Source organism: Miniopterus schreibersii (genome assembly GCF_964146895.1).
Source record: "Miniopterus schreibersii genome assembly, chromosome: 1".
NCBI lineage: Eukaryota > Metazoa > Chordata > Mammalia > Chiroptera > Miniopteridae > Miniopterus > Miniopterus schreibersii.
The window spans coordinates 151,630,396-151,651,913 of record NC_138101.1 but is presented as its reverse complement, the minus strand read 5'-3'; the positions used below and the strand labels follow the sequence as shown (position 1 = coordinate 151,651,913).

The 21,518-nt window shown below is 48.2% G+C and overlaps 1 protein-coding gene across 1 annotated transcript in view; it reads left to right on the top strand.

The window, feature by feature from the left end:
* MYO5C (myosin VC) overlaps positions 1 to 21,518 on the top strand; it is an 82,904-nt gene that overhangs the window by 12,823 nt on the left and 48,563 nt on the right. Inside the window, exons 3-11 of the mRNA XM_081140080.1 lie at positions 2,899 to 3,064; positions 3,619 to 3,763; positions 7,036 to 7,192; positions 9,097 to 9,240; positions 10,729 to 10,810; positions 11,804 to 11,911; positions 14,089 to 14,192; positions 15,420 to 15,685; positions 19,449 to 19,530. Coding sequence (XP_080996206.1) covers positions 2,899 to 3,064; positions 3,619 to 3,763; positions 7,036 to 7,192; positions 9,097 to 9,240; positions 10,729 to 10,810; positions 11,804 to 11,911; positions 14,089 to 14,192; positions 15,420 to 15,685; positions 19,449 to 19,530 — 1,254 coding nt within the window. The remainder of the gene's footprint in view (positions 1 to 2,898; positions 3,065 to 3,618; positions 3,764 to 7,035; positions 7,193 to 9,096; positions 9,241 to 10,728; positions 10,811 to 11,803; positions 11,912 to 14,088; positions 14,193 to 15,419; positions 15,686 to 19,448; positions 19,531 to 21,518) is intronic.

Sequence of the window (21,518 nt, the reverse complement as noted above, 5' to 3'; positions counted from 1 at the left end):
CCACCCAACCTGCCCCCACCCCACGCTGCCCAACTGAGGCAAAAAGTGCCCTTCCTCAGCGGGGCCTCTCTTGTACGAGCTGCGGGAGACAGGCCTGTGCCCAGTGCTGCACGTCTGGGAGTCAGCACTGCTGGGAAAACACTGAACGGCCGTTGGCCACTTTGGTTTTCTGGGTCTCGGCACAGAGACTGGGCAAAGACAAGAAACTCAGAGGGAAGCAGTTTGAGCCCGAGGCGTAAACTGGCAGAGAACAGCAAGGTGGGAAGAGGAAGAGAAATGGGGCGCAGGAGGTGCGAGAGGATAGCAGAGAGCGAGAGAGCCAGGCTGTGAGTGGATAAAAACATGAAAGAACTGGGACCCCCAGGAGGGAGCCTGACGGGGCGATTAGGGAAGTGATGGGAGGTGGGACATGTGGACCGGAATGTCCAGCTTTGTATGACATCACGAGGGGCCTCCGCCAGTGTTGGCCAGGGAGAGACGGAGGCTGAGCGGGAAGCTCAGCAGTCCCCGTGGTGGGTGGAGTGTGTTGGCGGGGAGTCCTCTCAGAGGCTGGGTATGCCTTTTGATTACCAGCTCCTGCAGAGTTACCTTTGCTTTAATGATCCATCAGGAGTGGTCCTCTCCCTCTCCAGTGCTAATGACGTCCCGCTGGATCCATAGCTAAGGTGGCCTTACCTTTTTAGAAACAAGTATCTGGATGCAGAGCGGGATGGAGGAGTCCTGATCCATCTGGATGGCAGAGTTGTTCTGGGGAAGGTCATATGAATATTAAAATGCTGGAATTCCCAAAGCATGCAGGTGGCCTCTATAGAGACAGGACGCTATTTCCAATCAGAGCATCGTGGATCGGGAGTCATTTCCTGAGATAATGGGATAACGTAAAGGTCACATCCTCTAGTCTAGAATCAGAATATCTGGATTCAGATCCTGCCACAGCTACTCGCTAGTCTGTGACGGTGAGCCCCTTGGTCTCCTCATATGTAAAATGGAGTTAATGACAGCCCAGCATCGCAGGAGGGTTGCTGCAGATTGAAAGGTAATCCAGGTGTGCTGTGCAGGTGCAGCAGACACGTAGCGAGAGGATGCTGGGTCTCTGTTCAGCCTTTCCCTCCCCATCTGAACCTCCTTGCAGTGCTGGTGGAATGTCTCCTGTGCACAGCCACGGTTCTGATTAGGGATCAGATGGCCCTGGGAGAAAAATCTCAGACAGCAGCTGCAGTGGCGGCTTGCTGCTCTAGTGATGTCAGCAGGGCTTCAGGTGGCAACATTCCTGGCCCTGAACTAGCTGCCCGGAGGAGAAGGGGAGAGGCAGGTAAGATGGCAGGCAGCCAGACCACTCTGTAACGTGACTCTTTGTCTCTTCCACGAAGGACAGAGCCTGCTTTGTGTAGGAAAATGGCACCTCTTCCCCCCCACTGTCAATCTGATGTTCTTCACATTTCCTCCCCTGCCCAGACTGTGCTCGTGTCTGTTCTGGTTGCCTCTCTCTCTGTCTCTCTCTCTCTCTCTCTCTCTCTCTCACACACACACACACACACACACACTGGCTGAGCTAGAAAATGAGGCTGTTAATTTAAAACAGATAACAGGAAAACTCAGATAGGGAATGTAAAAATTATGTATCAACAGCATTTTTCTTGATTCTATTCTCAAAATAAAAGTATCGATGAAGAATATTCTGTAAATATAATTACATCGACAGTGGAACAGGCAGCTGCTATGAGGACTCATATCCAGTTGTCCTCAATTGCCCTAAGCCGCTCTTCTTACACAAAACACAGAGCAGGCAACCAACAAACCGAACCCTTGTCAGCGGCGAAAGGAGGCATCACGGTGCAGGCTTCAGAGTCAGCCAGACACGTATTAACTGTGTGACCTTGGACAAGGAGCTGAACCTCTCTGAGCCTGTCTCCCTATCTTGATTAGGGTAGTCATGCCCTCCTTGGAAGGCAGTTTTGAGGATTAAGTGAAATACCAGTGCTGAGTGCTGGCACAGGGTCTGCGCAGTGGGTACTTGCTAAGGGGCAGCTGACTCATCTTGAACTGGCCGAGGCCCAGGTATCGAAAGGAAGTCAGCCTGGGAAAGTGGAAGGGAAACAAGCTTGCTGGGTGACCTTGTTCAGGTCACTACCCCAAGCTGTGAAATGGAAGTGAAGGAAGTTAAAACAGGTAGCCACCAGGTCCCTGGAGGCTCTGACATTTCTAAGGCCCAGTCATCTGAGGTATGGATATCACAAGGCATGCTAACCTGGTCTTCATTCTGCTCAGGCAGCTACCTCAGGAACACGGGGTGAAATACAGCAGAGCAGAGGCCAGCCTGGGCAGGTTACTCAGCCCAAGCTGAGGAGGGTAGGCACAGGCAGCCCTGCAGGGGGAGCCGTGAGCCCTCAGGAACACTGGCAGCCTCTCTTGGAGAGATTGCCACCTGCATGGACCCCTTCAGACACTTCTCATCACGAAGCGTGTCAACTTCCAATAGAGCTTTACAGCCTTAGAGCTGCAAGAGACCTTAGGTGATCATGTCATTTTTAGCAGCAGAATTCTGTTTTCAAACCAAAAGTTGCATGGCACCTAACGTCTAAACCACATATGAGTGGGGTTCCTGTAGTAGGATTGGGAATGGGGCACCTGAACTGTCCAGCCAGTCTCTTCACAGATGAGAGAAGAGAGGCCCAGAGAGGGTGAGCGACTCGTCTTAGGGCACACAGCCAATACTCCAGTCCCCGGGCTCCCACTTTTTAAAAGTCAGCCATGAAGATAATTTTCTCATTGCTCTACATAAGCTTTGTTTTCATTGTCAAAGATCGCTCTGAAGGGAGGGAGGTAGGACAGACAGTGGTCCAGCAGAAACACCAAACATCTTTCACTTCCAGACTTGAATTTATTTTTTATCCACAGGAGCTGGATTATTCCGTTGACCCGGAATCTCTGCCTCCACTGAGGAACCCTGACATCCTCGTGGGAGAGAATGACCTCACAGCCCTCAGCTACCTCCATGAGCCCGCAGTGCTCCACAACCTCAGGATCCGCTTTGCAGAATCCAAACTCATTTACACCTACAGCGGTAAAGAGAGTGTTTCTGGGAGAGCAGGAACGGCGCTCAGTGCATGCTGTCCAGAGCATCCCGATTATACATTTCATGTTGCATTTATACAAGAAATGCCAACTTCTGTCAAAATGTGTAATCACACCTAAACATGTGCCCACATTTCCATCTAAAAGGCATAGACATTTGATCTTAGAGAGTTTGTTATAAAAAGAAGTATCTGGGTGGGGAGAATTTACAACAAGAGCTAAGGTTGGACTACCAAGAAAAATATATATGGATCAAGCTTGTGTTTGAGCTTCTCAGTGGATTTGATAAATGTATTACTTATTTGGGGCAATGATATTATCATTGTATTTACTTTGAGAATTACCAAGCCTCTCAGTTTTAGGGCAATCTCACCTGTCATCTCCTTTAACCCTCTCAAAGTAGCCTAGACATGTAGGTGGCATTGGCGGGGAACTGATTCAGCGCATCATGTGACCTGCCCAAAGTCACACAGAAGGTTTAGTAATTGGCAGAGCTATGGTAACAGTAAGAATCCCATCACTGCATCTACCATCTTTTCTCAGGAATCATTTTGGTGGCCATGAATCCTTACAAGCAGTTGCCAATATATGGAGATGCCATCATCCATGCCTACAGCGGGCAGAACATGGGCGACATGGACCCACACATATTTGCCGTGGCAGAAGAAGCGTACAAGCAAATGGCCAGGTAGCCTCCTGCCAGGCAGGGTCTGCTCTTGCTCTCGTAATGCTTCTGTATTTGCTGGGTCCTCACTGTGGAAGGGAGACCTCTGGCTTGGTCTCATTAAATGTGACCACCAGACTGGAGGGGGCACTTGGTAGAGCAGACTATCTATACCGAGTAGCAAGTGACTCTCAGTGTGTACCTGACCTGTTTAAACCGAGTTTCCTGGGCTTGTTCCTTCTGGGTAGTCAAAAGTTGGTCCTACCAATCTGGGACTAGCAGACACTCCTCTTGCAGTGTGTTAGGTTGGAGGAATGAATACTGACTGGTTCTCCACTGTGAGATGTTGAAGCTTTTTTAACCTATCCAGGGCAGCAGAGCCTAATGGTAGATGAACACAGGTCTCAGCTATAGATTGGAGGTTTTATCCTAATTTTGCCACTTGTTTTGTGTATGGCCTAGTGGAGTTCTTGCTTTGCAAGCAAACATTTACTAAAAGCCTCCTGTGGACCAATGGCCACACACACATTCCTGCACAGCATCCTGGCCCCCTCGGAATAGCCCGTGATGGAGATGCCTGGACAGTAAACAGAATCCAGAGTCATCCACACAGTCACCCAGCATGCAAGAGGCTGGGATTTGCACTCTGATTTTTTGACTCCACATGTAATTTCTTTTTCCCATAACCACTCTCTTTTGGCTTCAGTGTCCTCATCTGTAAAGAATGAAGAATAAAACCACCTTATCTTTGTAGATCCTTTTACAGTTTGCAAAAGGACCTTCACAGACAGTGGTCTTTGAGTCTTCCAGCACCCCAGTGAGGTCAGCTGAGCCACCACCATTGCCCCCATTTCACAGATGAAAACCTGAAGTGAGGGGTTTGGACCTGCTTATTATTTACCATGTAACCTTGGGCACAGTGCCTGATCCCCCTCAGCTCCAGGGTCCTCACCTGTGAGCTGGATGCTCAGAGAGCACCCATTCCAAACTCCATTGCTTGTAATCAGGAAAAAAATAATGGTTGCTTAAACAAAGTAGACATGTGTGGTTCTCTCTGGCAGAGGAGTCTGATGAGCAGTCAGGGCTAGCACAGCACTTCTGCCAAATCCTCAGGGACCCGGTGCCTTGCAGCTCCCTGCCCTTGGGGTGGGACTCTCATCCTCAGGGCCAAGCTGATACTTAGCTGTTTACTCCAAATGCTCGGTGACAGAGTGTCCCAGGTGAAGGCTGTGCTCCTGGTGAAGGAGACTTTCCAGAAGCCCCATAGAGCACCTCTGATCACAGCTCACTGGCCAGGACCTACTCACATGGCCATTCCCAGCCACAAGGGAGCCTGGGGTATGTAGTTTTTCATATGGGCAGCACCGTGCCCACTAAAAATTGGGGCACAGTCCCTAGGAAGGAAGCGGAAAATGAATGTTGGGCAGAGAATTACCAATTGATAACCAAATACCTTAGTTTCTGCAGCAGCAAGTTTCCTCCCACCCCTAACACGCCTGTGGTTCTGGGATTGGCCCTAGCTCCCTGCAGGTCCAGGACATCCGCATGATTAGCATCCCTGGCTCAGAGCCGGAGGGGCCAGGGCTGCTCCTGAGCACCAGCAGTATGAGCTGCTTGGAGCTGCAGGGCTGAGCCAACTTCAAGCTTGAAAAGCCAGGTTTCTCCAGAGGTCGGTTTGTCTAATTGTAGTAGCAGAACAAACATAAGATGGGCTCCAGTGGGACTTGCTGAGGCTAGACTGGGATCAGGAGAGCTGGCATTAATAACTCCAGCCCCATTGTACCCGACCAAGGGACGCTACAGGTGTCACTCACCTCAGAGACTTTGCCTCCTCCTTTGAACCAGGAGCTCTCTCTCTCTCTTAGGTCTCCTCTGGTGTTCACAAGGGAAGCTGTGTGCTCTGTGCCCTGGGTCAGGTCACTTTACCTCTCTGAATCGCTGTCGTATTCATCCATAAAATGGGTGTAAGTGGCATAGGATTTTTGTGAGGCTTGCATGAGAATCCCTGTATTCACAGAGCCCCTGACACATAAGCCATACCAGATACACAAAATGGCATTAAAATAAGGTTCTGCCATCAAAATCTCATGATGTGAAAAGTAAACGCATTCTTTAAGATCTCTAAATTAGGCAACAGAGCGTTTTGGCTTATAGTACACTTATGTTCCCAAGCATATTTTGAATTGCTCTCCAAGTAACATCTTTATAATATTTTTATATTTAAGTGGGAATGTGCAAACAGGAGTTGGCATTGGCTTGAGACTGCTTTCATTAGAGGCTGCTTGCAAAGGTGTCCCGTGGCTGGCCTCCGGGAACTTGGATTTCAGGAGGGTTCTCACCATTTCTTAATTGATAAGAGCGGCTCACTGTACCAAAGCTTAAACTTGTGTAAACAACGTGGCTCATGCCGCACATCCGCTTTCCTCTGGGCACCTGGAATTTTGGTATCCGTTAGGGGATGCCCGCATGGCCAGCCCCCAATAGAAACTGGGCACTGAGTCTCTGATGTGCTTCTGAGGTAGACAGCATTTCCCACGTGTGGTCACTGCGCTGCTAGGAGAATTAAGGGTGTCCTGTGGGACTCCACTGGGAGAGGACCCCTGGAGGTTTACGCCTGGCTTCCCCTTGACTTGGCCCCACGAACCTCTTCTCTTTGCTGAGTTACTTTGTATCCTTTTGGTGTAATAAATCCCAGCCATGGGTACAACTAAATGCTGAGTCCTGTGAGTCCTAGTGGATCACTGAACCTGGGATTGGTCTTGGGGACCCTCATGCACAGGTGACAGAGCAGGACACAAACTTGCGTGTTCAACATGGTCACATAGGAAAAAAAGACTAGAAGGAAGTTCACTGGGATGCTGAAAATAGTTACTTAGAGCATCGGTTTTCAGCCCGTTTCATCCCATGGCACACACAAACTAATTACTAACATTCTGCAGCACACCAAATAAATACATTTTTTGCCAATCTGACCAAAAAAAAAAAAAAAAGTAGATAGAATTGTGATTGATTCACACCAGACGGCTGTTGTTGTGTTGGCTGCTGTCATTTTTTTATTTGACAATCTAAGGGAAAAGAGGTGAGTGCCCCTTACTAAGCAGTCGGGTATGGCATGTTTTAAACATTCTTGCGGGAAAACCAGCGTGCCCGCTGCGCCGCATGCCAGCTGAAAGTCGCTGCTTTGGATGAAACAGTTTCCCTTCCAGCTTGTCTGAATTTTCCTCAGTGAGTAGATGTTGCCTTTTTAATAGGAAGAAATGAACATTTTAAAAAATCCTTTCATTTGTTTGCTTTAGAAACAATAAAAATCAGTCAATAATCGTGAGCGGGGAGTCGGGTGCTGGGAAGACAGTGTCTGCTCGCTATGCCATGAGGTACTTTGCCACGGTCAGCAAGTCGAGCAGCAACGCCCACGTGGAGGACAAGGTGCTGGCGTCTAACCCCATCACTGAGGTGCGTGCCCTGGGGTGGGGGGGCCGTGGCGTGTGGTGATGGAGAGGTGGGCTGGCTTGTGTGTGTGCCGTCCTGGCTAACCACAGCTCCCACCCTCACAGACCAAAGATGCGAAGGTGGGAAGGAGCCTGGAACCCTGTTCTCTGGTGGGATTGGAGGAGGTGGGGCAGAGAGTGCTGCCTCTGAGGCTCTCTCCCTCTGCCGGCTGGGCTAGAAATCCTACCATCAGATTTCAGGAGTCCCCTGTTTACATTTACATCCCAGGGGAAATCCCCTCAACCACAGACTCCAGTGCACTGAGGCCAGTGGAGTTCTCCAGGCAGCGGGCACCAACTTTCCTGAGCTGTCAAATACTCGGCATTTTATTATGAGCTATTGTAAAACCTACGGTAGTTTGAAATCAGTCATGGTGGGAGTATCTATCTACACCTTAAAAATTGCCAGATGCCATATAGCAAGGCTCTTCATCCTCCCCTCCAGCCGATTCATCAGCGCAACACTGATGGTCAGGAGTGCGGGAGGCCAGCCCGGGAACAGCCAGGGGTGAGGCACAGTCCTCTCCGAGGAAGGGGCGTCTGAAAGGCTCAGGGGAGGGCCTGAACGCCAGCTCCGGCTGCCTCACAGAATGGATAGAGGATCTGTTTGGACTGATTTGGAAATGGAGCAAGTAACTAAGAACATTAGATTTCTAGACTGCTCCTCTCTATTTTCTCCTCAGTGAGTATTTATCAGACCACCTATTTTGTTTAAGCCACTGTGCCAGGAAATATGGGGCATAATGGGCAAGTATAAGACCCAGTCCCTAAGTTTTAAGACTCCTCTAACGGGCATATATTCAAGTTAAATAGAAACATAAATCACTGTCCGAGACAGCAGTAGAAAAGTCAAGGAGCCCTGCCCTTGTTAATGCCAGTGGATAATTCTGGGTGATTATTTGTTCAGGGTTGGCCTTGCCCACTAGCCTATAAGCTCCATGAAAGCAAGACCCTGTCTATTGGGTTCACCTTTGCCTACCAAGCATGTGGCCCATAGCAGGGGCTCAGTAAATATATGTTGTAATGAAGTATGATGACCGGGCAGGAAGTAGGGTGTATGTGCATAAGCAGGTACTTCTAGATCAGGGGCCATTTGGACATTTATAACATCATTCAAGGGCCATACAGAATTATCAACTTAAAAATTAGCTATGAATAAAGCTCCTAGATATTGAATTTTGAGTCCTGCCTGTGGTTGCCTTGGCAGGGCCAGACCAAATGATTTTGCGGGCTGGATGTTCCCCATCCTTGTTCTAGATGAAGGGTGCTCAGGAAGGGAGATAGGCAGAAGAGAGACAGAATTCAAAAATAGAAGTAAAAAAGCTAAAATTATGCTCAGACTGTGGGAGGGATGGGAGAAGGCAGTGTTTTGGTTGAGTGGAAATTTTGAGTAGGGAAGTGGTAAGGGCTAAGGACAGAGATAAAGACTGAGTGAAGGATGTGGACTTTCAATTGAGCATTTATACAGTTTGGGGTATGGATGAGTTGAGGTACTTTATATTACCTCATTTTCCTCCCAATTCTGTAGGATGCCTATTTTCCCCATATTACAGAATGAGATGAAATAACATTTCTAGCACAGCACAGATAGTAAGAAAGGAACCTAGGGCCCTAAACACCAGAATCTGTGCTTTTCCTGGTCCTGCTCAGTGTCCCCCAGCAAGATTGAGGGGAGCCCTGAGTGGCGGCTAAGGGAGTGCTGTGTTCCCTGTAAGCCTCGGGCTGCTTTCCCACACCCCCCACCTCCGTCTGCTAGTCAGACCTCCCCCAGCATACAGGATTGGATTTTACCAAAACTGTTCCAACAGCGTTAATGCAAAGATCTTCTTAATTAATGTGGTCATTTCAAGCGAGTCCTGTGCTTTGCAGGCTGTTGGGAATGCCAAGACCACCCGCAATGACAACAGCAGCCGGTTTGGGAAATACACAGAAATCAGTTTTGATGAGAGAAATCAAATTATAGGAGCCAACATGAGAACTTACCTGCTGGAGAAGTCCAGAGTTGTCTTTCAAGTAAGGATAAAAATATTAGTTAAATTTCCCTTTTCCTGACTTTTAGAGTATTGTTTGCATTCGTATACCTGTTAGCCTGCATTGTTCTGTGACTTGAATAGAGTATATCCCTGTCTTTCATTTGCAGTTTGGTATTGTTGTTTTTTCTGTTTCTTAAAAAAAAAAAAAATTTAATTGAAAAAACTTTTTAGTAAATTTATTTGGGCAACATTGGTTAGTAACGTATATAAATTTCAGGTGTATAACATCACAGTACGGCATCTGTATTCTGTATTGTGTGCTCATCACCTGAAGTCTCGTCTCCTTCTGTCACCATATGTTTGACCCCTTTTCCCCGCTTCATCCTGCCGTTGCCCTCCTCTCTCTCTGGTACCCACCGCTCTGTTGTCTGTATCTATGAGTCTATTTTGTTTGTTTGTTTGGATATAGTTTTGTTGTTCATTTGTCGCTTTTTGTTTGATATCTCACACAATTGAAATCATATTGTTCTTATTCCTTTTCATTGGGCTTATTTCACTTAGAATACTCCCAAGATCCATCCATGTTGTCGAAAGTGGCAGTATTTCAACCTCTTTATGGCTGAGCCGTATTCCATTATGTACATGTACTATATGCTCTGTAGCCAGTTTTCCATGGAAGGACATTTAAGCTGTTTCCGTGTCTCGGCTACTGTGACTAATGCTGCAGTGAACATAGGGGTGCATGTATCTATTTTTTCAAGTACAGTTTACATTCAACATTATTTTGTATCAGTTTCAGGTATACAGCATAGCAGTTAGATAGCCATATACTTTACAAAGTGATCCCCCCAATATTTCCAGTGTCCACCTGGCACCATACATAGTTATTACAATATTACTGCATCTATCTCTGCTCCTAAGTGTTTTCGAATTTTGGGGGTAGCTATCCAGAGGAGGGATTGTTGGGTCATACAGTAGCTCTGTTGTTAATTTTTTGAGGAGCCCTCAAAGTGAAAAACAAAAAAGTGATGGATAGATGAAATATCAGTGAAGTCGTATGTCCTAGAGAAAACATTATGACTTTTAATTTGCGGCACTTAAAAAAATCATTCAAGTTTAAAAACCAATTTTATCTTTCTAGAACATGAAAATCACCTGAAACAGACAAAGCTGTTAGATGGGCTTTCCTATGGGGAAGAAGATGGGATGAGAGTTGGTGAGGGGAGTTTAAGAGAAAGGCTCTTCACATTTTCACTATAAAGGGTTGTGTGTAGCCCTGGCTGGTGTTGCTCAGTGGTTGGTGCATCGGCTGGAGCAACAAAGGGTCACAGGTTTGATCCCCGGCCCTGGTCAGGGCACGTGTGGGAGGCAACCAATCAATGTCTCTTTTACTCTCTCTCTCTCCCCCTTCCTCCTTCTCTTCCACTCTCTAAAAATCAATGGAAAAAATATTCTGGGTGGGGATTAACAAAACAAAACAAAACAAAAAAGGGTTGGTGTAATTTGGGGACTTTTCTTTCTTTTACAGTCAGAAAATGAACGAAATTACCACATTTTCTATCAGCTTTGTGCATCTGCACAGCGGTTGGAATTCAAACATCTTAAATTGGGTACGTGATGGATGGTATGTGGAAGAGTTTCTCTTTTATGTGGGGGTTTAAATTCTAGGTTAATTTCTTCTTATAGTAACATCTCTTAAGAAATAAATTCTGTTCAAAGATATAAGATCCTTGGGTTTTGGGGTAGAATTGATGCCTCTAAGGAGTTAGATTAGGGCTGATGGGTGGGGTGAGTCCAGGGAGTGGGGAGCCCTTCAATCCCAGGCTTCTTTTCAAAGGTCATGGTGATTGCAGTCATCCAGCTAGAACCACCTGAATAAGGCCTCCTGACAACTAGAACTTACTGCTTTAGGTCCCCAAACTTTTCTTTTTATCTGAACTCCTGGGTTGGTCATTTTTCTAATGTGCATGACATAGTTTCCTTCTGAGACAGAGTACCTTTATCATAATTTGAACTTCCTTGATGACTCAAGGTCACTATTATAGGAAGTCATAATGAAGTCACATGAAGATAATATCCATGCCTTGTTCGATAAACAGAATGTGAATTGTGAACATGAAAGAGCTTTCTGAAGGGTAACCTGCTGTTCAAATATCAGGTGCACATGAGGTCATGCTCTTGTTTTTGAGGATGGCTTTATAAGGGTACACATATCAAAACTCATCAAAGTGTACATCTTAAATGTGTGTGGTTCATTGTACATTTCATAAACCTCACTTAAAAATATCTGTGACACAAACATTTGTACAGAAATTTGACACAGAAAGCTGTGTGATAAAATTGTTAGGTGTGGGATCAAAGGCTGTGGGTTTTGGAGTGAGACCTGTATTTAATTTCTTGCCCTGCGATCAGTGCAGGACCCTAAGGAAGTCACTTCTCTCTCCTGAACCTCGGCTTTTGAGTCTAACGTAGAATTCTAAGGAATAAATGGAAAATGTGTGTAATATCCTTAATAAAGCTTATTAAGAATGTGTCTTCTTTTGATAAACATATATGTCCAAGTTTTTGTGTTACAGATGTAACAACCTTACTTTTGATTTCAGGGAGTGCAGAAGAATTTAATTACACGAGAATGGGAGGCAGCACCGTCATCGAGGGTGTGAGTGACAGAGCTGGCATGGTGGAGACACAGAAGACCTTCGCACTGCTGGGTAAGTGAGAATGTCCTGTCCGAGGGTGGCCATTTCCTTTTCTAAACAAACAAACAAACAAACAAACAGCAGGGATGCCCAGCATTCGTGTATCCTGAAGATTCCAAATCAATCCTAATTTTAGAATGAGCCAATCAGAACATGGTTAGAGGCCAAATGATCAAGACTGGGCCTTCCCTGGAAAACATCTGGCCATCAGCTCCTCTGTCCTTGGACAAGGCTCTAGAGGTCTGTTTACTGGATTCATGGGTGGGACCAGACGACCCCACTGTAACTTCGAGATTGCCATCATCCCCTTTGCCTGGCCCTGGGTCATCAGGGGACTTCCATGCTTGGACACACTGTGGTGAAGCTAGATGGCTTCATGAACTCCACAAGTCTTTTCCCATAAGCAAGAAAACTCTATGGAATTCATCAACTATTCTCATTCTAGCATCTAGATCAAGGGCCAGTTGATGTTTTCTTATTAGGCTTTGCAGGCAGTGTAGCTGATGTCACAATTACTCAGCTCTGCCACCAGAGCTTGCAAACAGCCATAGACCATACTTACACAAATGAGCGTGTCTGTGTCCCAGTAAAATTTTATTTACAAAAATAGGTTGCCATCTGCCGACCTTTGGTCTAGGACACTTTTTAGTGATTCATGCAGTGAGGTCATGCTTTCATTAAATGTGTACTGATCTCTGACACAGCATGATACAGTTCATGAACCATTTCAGACAGTATCTTTTCATCCTCATGATATCCCTAACACCTACCGAGTTGGCTACTCCAAAATGGCCCCAGCATACCCCTCCCAGCACTGCGCCCTGAGTGATTCCCTCCCATGAGTCATCAGTCTGGCCTTGCCCTATGGCTTACTTGTGATTATAGCACATGGCAGTAGTGAGACCTCATTGCTTCTGATGTTGGTTCATAAAAACCTCTGCAGAGCCCACCTGAGCCTGTTGGAAATGGCCCTGGGAGAAGGTAGCCACACATGTGCATTCCATTTCCTTTAGCATTTAGGGCTGGCTGTTTTGTGCTTGGAGGGCTTGGGGGCAGCCTAGGGTCTCTGTTCCAGTTGCCATCCCGGTGCAGACCAGGGAGCAAGGGATACCCACCTGAACGAGCCTGCCCACCTTCCTCAGTGAGTGTATCTCCAAGCCCCTGGACTCACTGCAGTGTCGTTACCACCCCCTGGTGCTCACCCCTGTCCACCACCCCCGCACTGGGCTCCTGACCTGGCCAAGCCCTGCTCACGACTGGCAGGCTCTGCACCGTGATTTATTGGAGTCAGACACAAAGTCCTTCCCAGTAGCTCGTTTGGTTCATTTTCAGCTCCAGGAAATGTACTAATCCCTTTGTGATGATCGAATATGTCATGCATTCATAATTTATGTTCCGCCCACATGAGCTGGGGTGCCAACGGGAAACATGGGGCACACTCCAGTTAGGATAAAAGGAGGAGGGTTTGTTTATGAAGGGAGCAACTATAGCAGTGTGGATGGGGCTGGGGGAGCTATGAGGGGCAGTAGGAACCTGGGTGCAGCTGCAGAGCTGTTCGCTGCACCTTCCCATTCTGGCACAGGGGTGTTATGGAGCCTGAAGGAGGGTTGAGAAAGTCAGTGCCGGACCAGGAGCAGTGACCTTACCTTAGTCGGCAACATAGTCAGCCTCAGGCAGTATTACAGCAAAAGAGACTAGACAACCAGCCCCTCTCTCCTGCTCTCTGACCTCCTGCCACAGTCCCCACTGGTCAACCAGACAGGTCAGCCCCCTGGGGCAAGTGAAGTCCATCTAGCACCCCACCATAGAAAGGATTCAGGGAGCTTGTGAATAAAAAAGAAAAACACATTAAAAATAAAGCAAGTACATTACAGAATAAATGGGAGCTGAGTCTCCCAGGGACCTGACATGAAATAGTTACCTGGATATTAATTTTTGTGTGGAACTTCGTGGCAACCATGGCAAAAGGGGAGATCTAGTGGGAGGTAGAGTTCACATGTGCGTCTGTACAAGTCAAACTGGAAAGAAGTGTGAGCCGGGTTCTCCCTGGGTCCCCTTCACACTCCCTGTCCCAGCTCTTGGCACCAATGGTACTGGAGTATCTTAAAGGAATCCAGGTATTATTTTACTAGTGATTAAGTATGAGAAGAAGTGCAGGACTCCTAATTTGGGAAAATTTTTGTTTTCAGGTTTCAAGGAGGATTTTCAGATGGATGTGTTTAAGATCCTGGCAGCCATCCTGCACCTGGGCAATGTGCAGATCACAGCAGTGGGCGAGAGGTCCACAGTTAGTGTAAGACGCTTGCTCATTCCACCTTGCCTGTGTTGGGAGGGTCAGCAGTAGAACTTCTCAGGGCCCCTGCTTTTGCATTTTAGCACGAGGCACCTTGGGCCAACTGGGGAGACCAGCTTAACAGGAAGAGGAAAGCAAGGGTTTCCACGGTTGCCTTCAAAGAGGAAAGCCTCTTCCCCTTGCAATGGAAGAGGAGGGGGGAGTGCATCTTCAATGTGTTTTTCTTTTATTCAACAAAATTTTCTGAGCACCTACTATGTGCCAGGCACTGTGGTAGGCTCTGGAGAAACAGCAGTGAACAACACAATACACGATGCCCCTCGTGGAGCTTTTGATCTGAGAGACAGAAGCGGAGGAGAGGAGACAGTAAACAATGCCAGGCCCTGGCAGCTGGTGGTGGCAGTTGAAAAGGAAAGTAAGGCAGAATAGGGGTAGACAGGAGCTGTGCCTTTTGTGTAGGGCATTTTCCGAATGCCCCATGCAAAAGACCTCCTCACACCTAAATCTTCGTTCTTTCTGAGGCGGTGGCTGTGGGCAGAGGCCCGGCATAGGAGGTGAACTGTGCCTGTGTCTGGAGGAAGAACATTCGAAGAGCAGAGAGCAGTCAGGGTGAGGCCCTGAGGCAGGAGGTGTAATATACAAAGTCGGCCTATCCAAGGACGAGTGAGTGGGAGGAGAGGCCAGAAAATGGGGGCTGCGGGGTAGTGCAGGTGCTCTAGGGCCTGAACGGCTCGGGGTAGTTGTAAGCAGAAAGGACACTGCCTACCTCCTACACTCGCCTAAATCAAACACCAGTGGGGCTGACTCCTCTCTGGATTATACAGTGCCACCTAAGTTTCGTGACAGGTTTCTTTCTTTAATGGGCATAAGGTGAGTTTATGTGTGTGTCTCCTGTGACAAATATTATGAGTGGTTCTTGGTAGGGGGTATGTGTTTTGTTGTTCTCATCAATATCCACACAAAGAAGAAAAGAACAGAGTAAGAAGTGTTTCTGTGAATGCAGATGGCAGAGGTGTCCTGTGAAGGGCAAGTGCAGGCTCAGTGCTGCTGTGGCCCCTCCGGCTTCACTCCCAGGCCTGACTGTGTCCTGTGAGGCCGGGCATTCTCATGCCAGCTCAACTTCATCTCAAGCAGGCCTGCATGGGGGGCCTGGGGGCCCTGGCTGGGTGGGCCAGTGCAGGTTAGGTGGCGGGACCTCCCTGACAGGGCTTGTGCTTGTTTTTAAAGGGAGATGACAGTCACCTGCAGGTGTTCTGTGAGCTCCTGGGCCTGGACAGTGGTAACATCGCTCAGTGGCTGTGCAATCGCAAAATCATCACGACCTCTGAGACGGTGGTGAAGCCCATGACCAGGCCCCAGGCCGTCAACGCCAGGGATGCACTGGCCAAGAAGATCTATGCCCACCTGTTCGACTTCATTGTGGAGAGAATTAACCAAGCGTTGCAGTTTTCAGGCAAGCAGCACACTTTTATTGGTGTTTTGGACATTTATGGGTAAGCGTCTCTTCTGTGAGCCTGTCTTTCCCTGTTTGAATGTTGAATACCCTTTCTTTTTAGATCATTTGGTTCTGGTTTCTCCTTGGTGCTTCATGTGATCAGAGAGATGGTATTCTCTGTTTTTGCATGCACAGGTGTTAAGTACAGTCTCCTGGGCCACAGTGTCTTATTTGGTGTGTTAATTAAATGCTAAGTTAATAGTGGCCACCTCGAGGGCTCACCGAATACCAGCGACTGTGCTGGGTGGTTTCCATGCGCCTCCTCACTTGCCCCTCAAGCAGCCCTGTGATTATGCCCGTGTTAGAGACCAGCAGCCACGGCCTAGAGAGGCTCAGTAACCCGCTCCTGGTGGCTCTGCTGGCAGGAGGACCCAGCGCGGGAGGCTCTCACCCACTTCTGTCTCCTGATCGAGAGACCCCATGAGGTGTGGACCCCGATGTCCCTTTCCCGTTTCACAGGGAATGACAGTCCCAGAGGTCCTGCCCTTGCCCAGGCCCATGGGCCAGAGGGGGACTCAGACCCAGGCCTTTCACCAACCCCTTCATCTTTCCTGGATGCTGAGGGTCTCGTATTTGCCTCAGCCCTCCCCCAGGATCCCCACATTGGAGTTTCGTTCTTCCGCCTTGTCCTTGCCCCATCCTGCTTTTCTAAATCCTGGGTCAGACTCACACTAAAGATGCTGGTGGAACAGCCAGAGGGAGTGCCCAAGGGCGGGCCAGCAGGCAGGTGGGCTCTGGGGGCGCCGCTGGCGTTCAGACATTTATTTGTTGGCACCTGGCCTTCCATGCCCAAACCCTCCCCCTCTCAGGACCAACCCTGGTTTCTCCACAAGAAAAGAGGCAGATTGTCCCATGAAAGGCATCATAGGGCACTTACCCACTGGGGGGAGTAGTCAGTCTCCCAAGCCTGTGAAAAGCAGCCCACTCCCCTCCCCACACAGGGTGAAGGGCCAGCAGAGGGGTCACATGAGCCCAGGTAAAAAGGGCGCCTCAGAGAGTTAGTTTGTTTAATTTAAACTGTAAATTAATACATGTGACTTCCAATTAATAGTACAAGTCAACAGTTATAAATACTGATGCATTGCCAGGATCATCTAGTAAATTATTTACCTTCCCTTGTTCTAAAAAAAGTATGTGAGCAGCCAGTAAAAATGTAAGTAGACTGGCAAAAAGGAACAGTCCTGCTTCGCCACAGTCTCCTCATGATGGAAATAGGTGATTGTTATATTATTCTCTGTTTTTTTAAAATGTCTTAAAAATAAATAGACCTTATAGTTTAAGAATATATTACTTCATTCATCCAACAAATATCTGTGTGCCAGGCACTGTTGAGTGTAATCTGTGAACAGCATAGACACATGGCCCCTGCCCTTCTGGGACGTAAATTTTAGAGGCATTGGCAGCGGATTATTAGTTGGGGATGATTCATTTGAAGGGAACGTGCGGGTGGTTACCTGGGGATGGGAAGAGAGGGGGGCGGCTGAGTATAAGGAGCAGTAAGTGAGGAGAACGGCATGGAGGCAGGAGTCAGACCCAGGTATCTGAATTTTTTGGCTAAGTGCAAACCTGAGACAGGAGTAATTATAAATTCACCAGAACTTAAAGCACATGTTAAGCTTTAACTTTAAAATTAAATTCCTCTTCAGAAATTATAAAAGTAACATGCTTGCTGCCACCTGTGAGTTAATGGTACCCCTCCAAAAAGATAAGCACCCCCTCTTAAGCAACAGTGCTGTTGCCTAGGGCGAATCCTTTAACCCTTTCTCCAGTATGCTCGTGTCTAGATTAGCCCTGTTCCACATGCACCCTGAAACCTTGGAGAGAACTGAGCTCAGTTTGACCTGGAAATAGGGCAGCCTCACAGAAGAGTTACCATCACTGAGAACATTTAAAGATGTAGCTGTGGGCTCCGAGGTGTCGGCTAGGAACGACTTGGGGGCTTGTGGCCCCCCAGCCAGTGTGTTTATACTTTGGATGCAGAGCTGTAAATGCCTGAGGCTGGGAGGTGAGCTCCCTGGGAGGGAGCGCTGCAGCATGCTGGACGTGTGGCCCTGAGAATGTCACAGAACCTCTCCCAACCTCAGTTTCTGCATCTGTGAGATGGGGCCTCTGTCTCAGGGTTATTATGAAGATCAAATGGAAGAAATGGTAAAGACATTGTAAGAACCACGAGCATCGTTCAGATGTGAAGCGTTGTCATAGCTAATGTGCTTCTGGCATTCTGAGTCATAGATTTATGTCTTTCCATGGGTTTTGAACTTTAGTTCTGAGGAAGGTGGGCAAAAGGGCAGAAAATAATCACTGATGATTGACATCCCCTACCCTCTGCTCTAAAAAGCCCTGCCTTTGGCCTTGACTGTTGGCCCTGGAGCACAATGAGGCCTGTTGTCCCTCCCCCAAGCCCAGCCCTGGCCTGTCTGCAGTGTCCAGCCTCTGGACCCCCCAGAGTACATGTGGAACGGGGCTGTCAGAGCTGTGGAGGTTCGGCTCCTGCTCCCAGTCACCCTGGAAATGTTTAGAGAAAGTCAAAGCCCTTAAACTGCCCAGGAAGCCTAAACTGAGCCAAGCTGGCACAGTCGAGTGACACTCTCAGGGGATTCATGGTTGGCGCTGGCAGGAACCCCAAGAGATTAGAGTAATGAAGAACCAAAGCTTTGGAGGCACCAAGAGCTGGGTCAAATTTCATGTCTGGCACCATTTGCTGGCTGCCGGCTTCTACAATGGTTACCGTCTCCTCTGACCCTCACATGTAACAATGGGGTCGCTGTAGCCCTCCACCTAGGGTGGTGGTAGGGTGCCATGAAGTGATGTGTACTGATGCTAATACCTAAGTATTGGGGAACTTCCTTCTGGTAGGAGTGTTCACCTGGCTAGGTGGTGAATTTGGTGCCTGAGTTTTGTTCAGCCAACAACACGTTTTACAGAATAGGGTAATTCACATTAAAGTCCAGGTTTCTGGCTTCTCTGGAGAATCAGGTGATCTAACACCCTGACCTGCATTAATCCATGGCCACAGCTGGCGGGAGCTGAGGAGCAGCTGCCCCGTTGGACAGTCTTGTTTGCCACGCCCCACACAGCTCACCAGCTGTTCTCTCCAGCCTACTTCCCCTCTGTCACCTGCCTGCCTCCTCTCAGCCCTCAAGTTTGTAACTCCAGGGACAGCCGTTGAAAGTCTGATGGTGGAGGCAGAGTCATGTCTGCCTTGGACCTGATGGGGCCTGCTGGGCTATAGGTATTAAATGGCCTTGCCCTGTTCTTCCAAGAACTATGAAATCACCCCTGGGGGAGGCAAAACTGCATTGCCTCACCCTTCCACAGGCAGCGAGTAGGGAGTAGGAAAGAGCATTGCTCTCTTACCAGAATCATTGGTGGTGTAGTCAGGCAGGCTCACAGCAGAGTCTGATATAGCTGTGTGACCTTAGGCAACTTTCCTGACCTCTCAGAGTTCTATTTCCTCATCTGTAAAGTGACGATACTGATAATAATGCAGTTCTCAGTGCTGCTGTCTGAATGAAATGATCCATGATATCATTTCATGTTTCAGTGCCTGCCTCAGAGTGGGTGTTTTGTACATACCAAGTTCCTTCTGAGGCAACCTAGAAATAGCTGATTTATAAACTGACTGCAAGCTTTCAGGTATATTTCAGAAAACTTTCAGAAAACAAACTTTTAAGTTATGAACATTGTCCAAAAATACTGACCAATAAACAAATGTATACGTCCTCCAAGTTACATTTTAACTTGTTCAAACTGCTTTTCAGCTTTGAAACCTTTGATGTGAACAGCTTCGAACAGTTTTGCATCAATTATGCTAATGAAAAACTGCAACAGCAGTTTAACCTGGTAGGTGACTTTTCTGCTTTCTTGAAACTCATTCTGAGCCTTGTGTGCAGGGAACCTGGAAAGAGGCACAGCCAGGCTGCTTCCCTCTTCAAATTCTGGTTAGTGAAGGAGCCACACGCTGGGTCACTGCACCACCTTGTGGCTGTATCTGAGATCACACCTTCCCACCCTTCTATTTTATCTTTCGGAGCCACCTGCCAGCTCTTCAGTTCCAGTTTCCTGCCTATCATTCTTGGATACAGACTCCCCCATGCATGCAGACCAATGGTTTAGTTCATTTCCTGAAGGCCCCACGTCCTTGTAAAAAACTGTATCCTTGCACCTGCTGTTCTTTGTGCTGTAACCCAGCTGCTGTTCCCATCCTTTCCCCATCCCTTCATCTTAACCTGCTGAACTCTCTTGCTTGTCTTTTGAAATTCAGCTTCTCCCACACAACCGCAAAGAGATAGAATGACATCATGAAGAGCATGGACTTTTGCCCAAACTGAACTGGGTTTGAATCTCAGCTGTACCACCTGCGTCCTCTGGGACCTTGGGCTCTCTGAGTCTCAGTTTCCTCACTTTGAAAATGGGTCAGTAGCCCGACTGGGTGTGACTCAGCAGTTGGGCATCGACCTAGGATCCATGAGATCGAGGTTCGATTCCCGGTCAGGGCACATGCCCAGGTTGTGGGCTTGATCCCCAGTTGGGGGTGTGCAGGAGGCAGCCGATCAATGACGACTCTCTCACCATTGATGTTTCCATCTCTCTCTCCCTCTCCCTTCCTCTCTCTGAAATCAATAAAGATATATTTTATTATATAAAAATAAAATAAAATGGGTCAGTAGTGTCCACCTAATATTGTTGCAAGGAGACTAATGTTGAATCATACTCAGTGTTTCCTTTCCTTCCTTTTCTTTCCCCCACATCAGTCCATGTATAAGCATCACATCTCATCCTATTGCAAATTTGTTTCATTAGCATTCTAAACTGATTCCTACATTTCACATTTAATAACCACAACAAAGGCTTCTTTCAAGTAGATATGCAGCGTAAAGTGCGTACCTGCAGGTCCTGCCCTCCCCCAGGACTCCAGTGCCACATTGTCCCCAGCGCGCACCTTCGCCTCTAAAAGAATACATGTGTGAGGCGGCCCTGCAGATAGCGCAGCAGAGGCTGCAGATCCGCTTTCCTCCTGCTCTTCCTCTGCTTTTCTCTCTTTCTCCTTTTTTGGAGTCATCTGTCAATGTGCCCAGCCTCCTGGGAGAGGTAATGCCTTAAAATGTCAGCACAAAGGCCATACTGAGTGAGGACTGTCTCCCAGCTCCTGTCCCGTAAACCTGGCCGCTGCTGGACCCCAGCGCCTGGTGGCCTTAGGGAGCTCAACAGCGACAGAGCCAACCCTCCACCTTCCCCTCTTGGCCTCCTTACCCTCCATGCTCCTTTCTGTGGTTAAACCACCACCACTGACTCAGTGTCCTGGCCTAACGTTTGTCCTAACTTACGGCTCTTGGTCATCTTTCTCCCCCAGAGTCCTCTGTGTCGCCTACCGAGTGTCCCGCCACAGCAGAACTGAGTCCTGACTGGCCTCTCTGCCTCCAGTCCTGCCCTCCCCCCAAAATGAACCATCTTTCCAGGTTCCGTCCTGGTCCTCCCTCCTCACCCCCGCCCCTTCTCGGGTCCTCACTGCCCCTAGGAAAAGGCCAGAGGACCCGAATTCTCTAGAGTACCTGAGGGTCTTGCATGCCCCCGCTCTCCATCTCACTGTGCTTCCCCATCGCCCCCTTCACTGCTGTGCTCCCTCTCTGGCCGGTAGGAGCGGCGCCCGGTTCTCAGCCCCTGTTGTGCTCCCTGCTGCTCCCACTGGATTCTTCTGTGGGAGGCTCTCTCCTCGCTGCCCCTCCCCTCCTGCCACCTGCAGCCGGGATGAGCCTGAGCCTGAGCCAGCCCTCTGGGAGGCCTCCCTGACACCCTTACAAGTGGTGAACAAAGCTCTCCAAGTTGTTGGC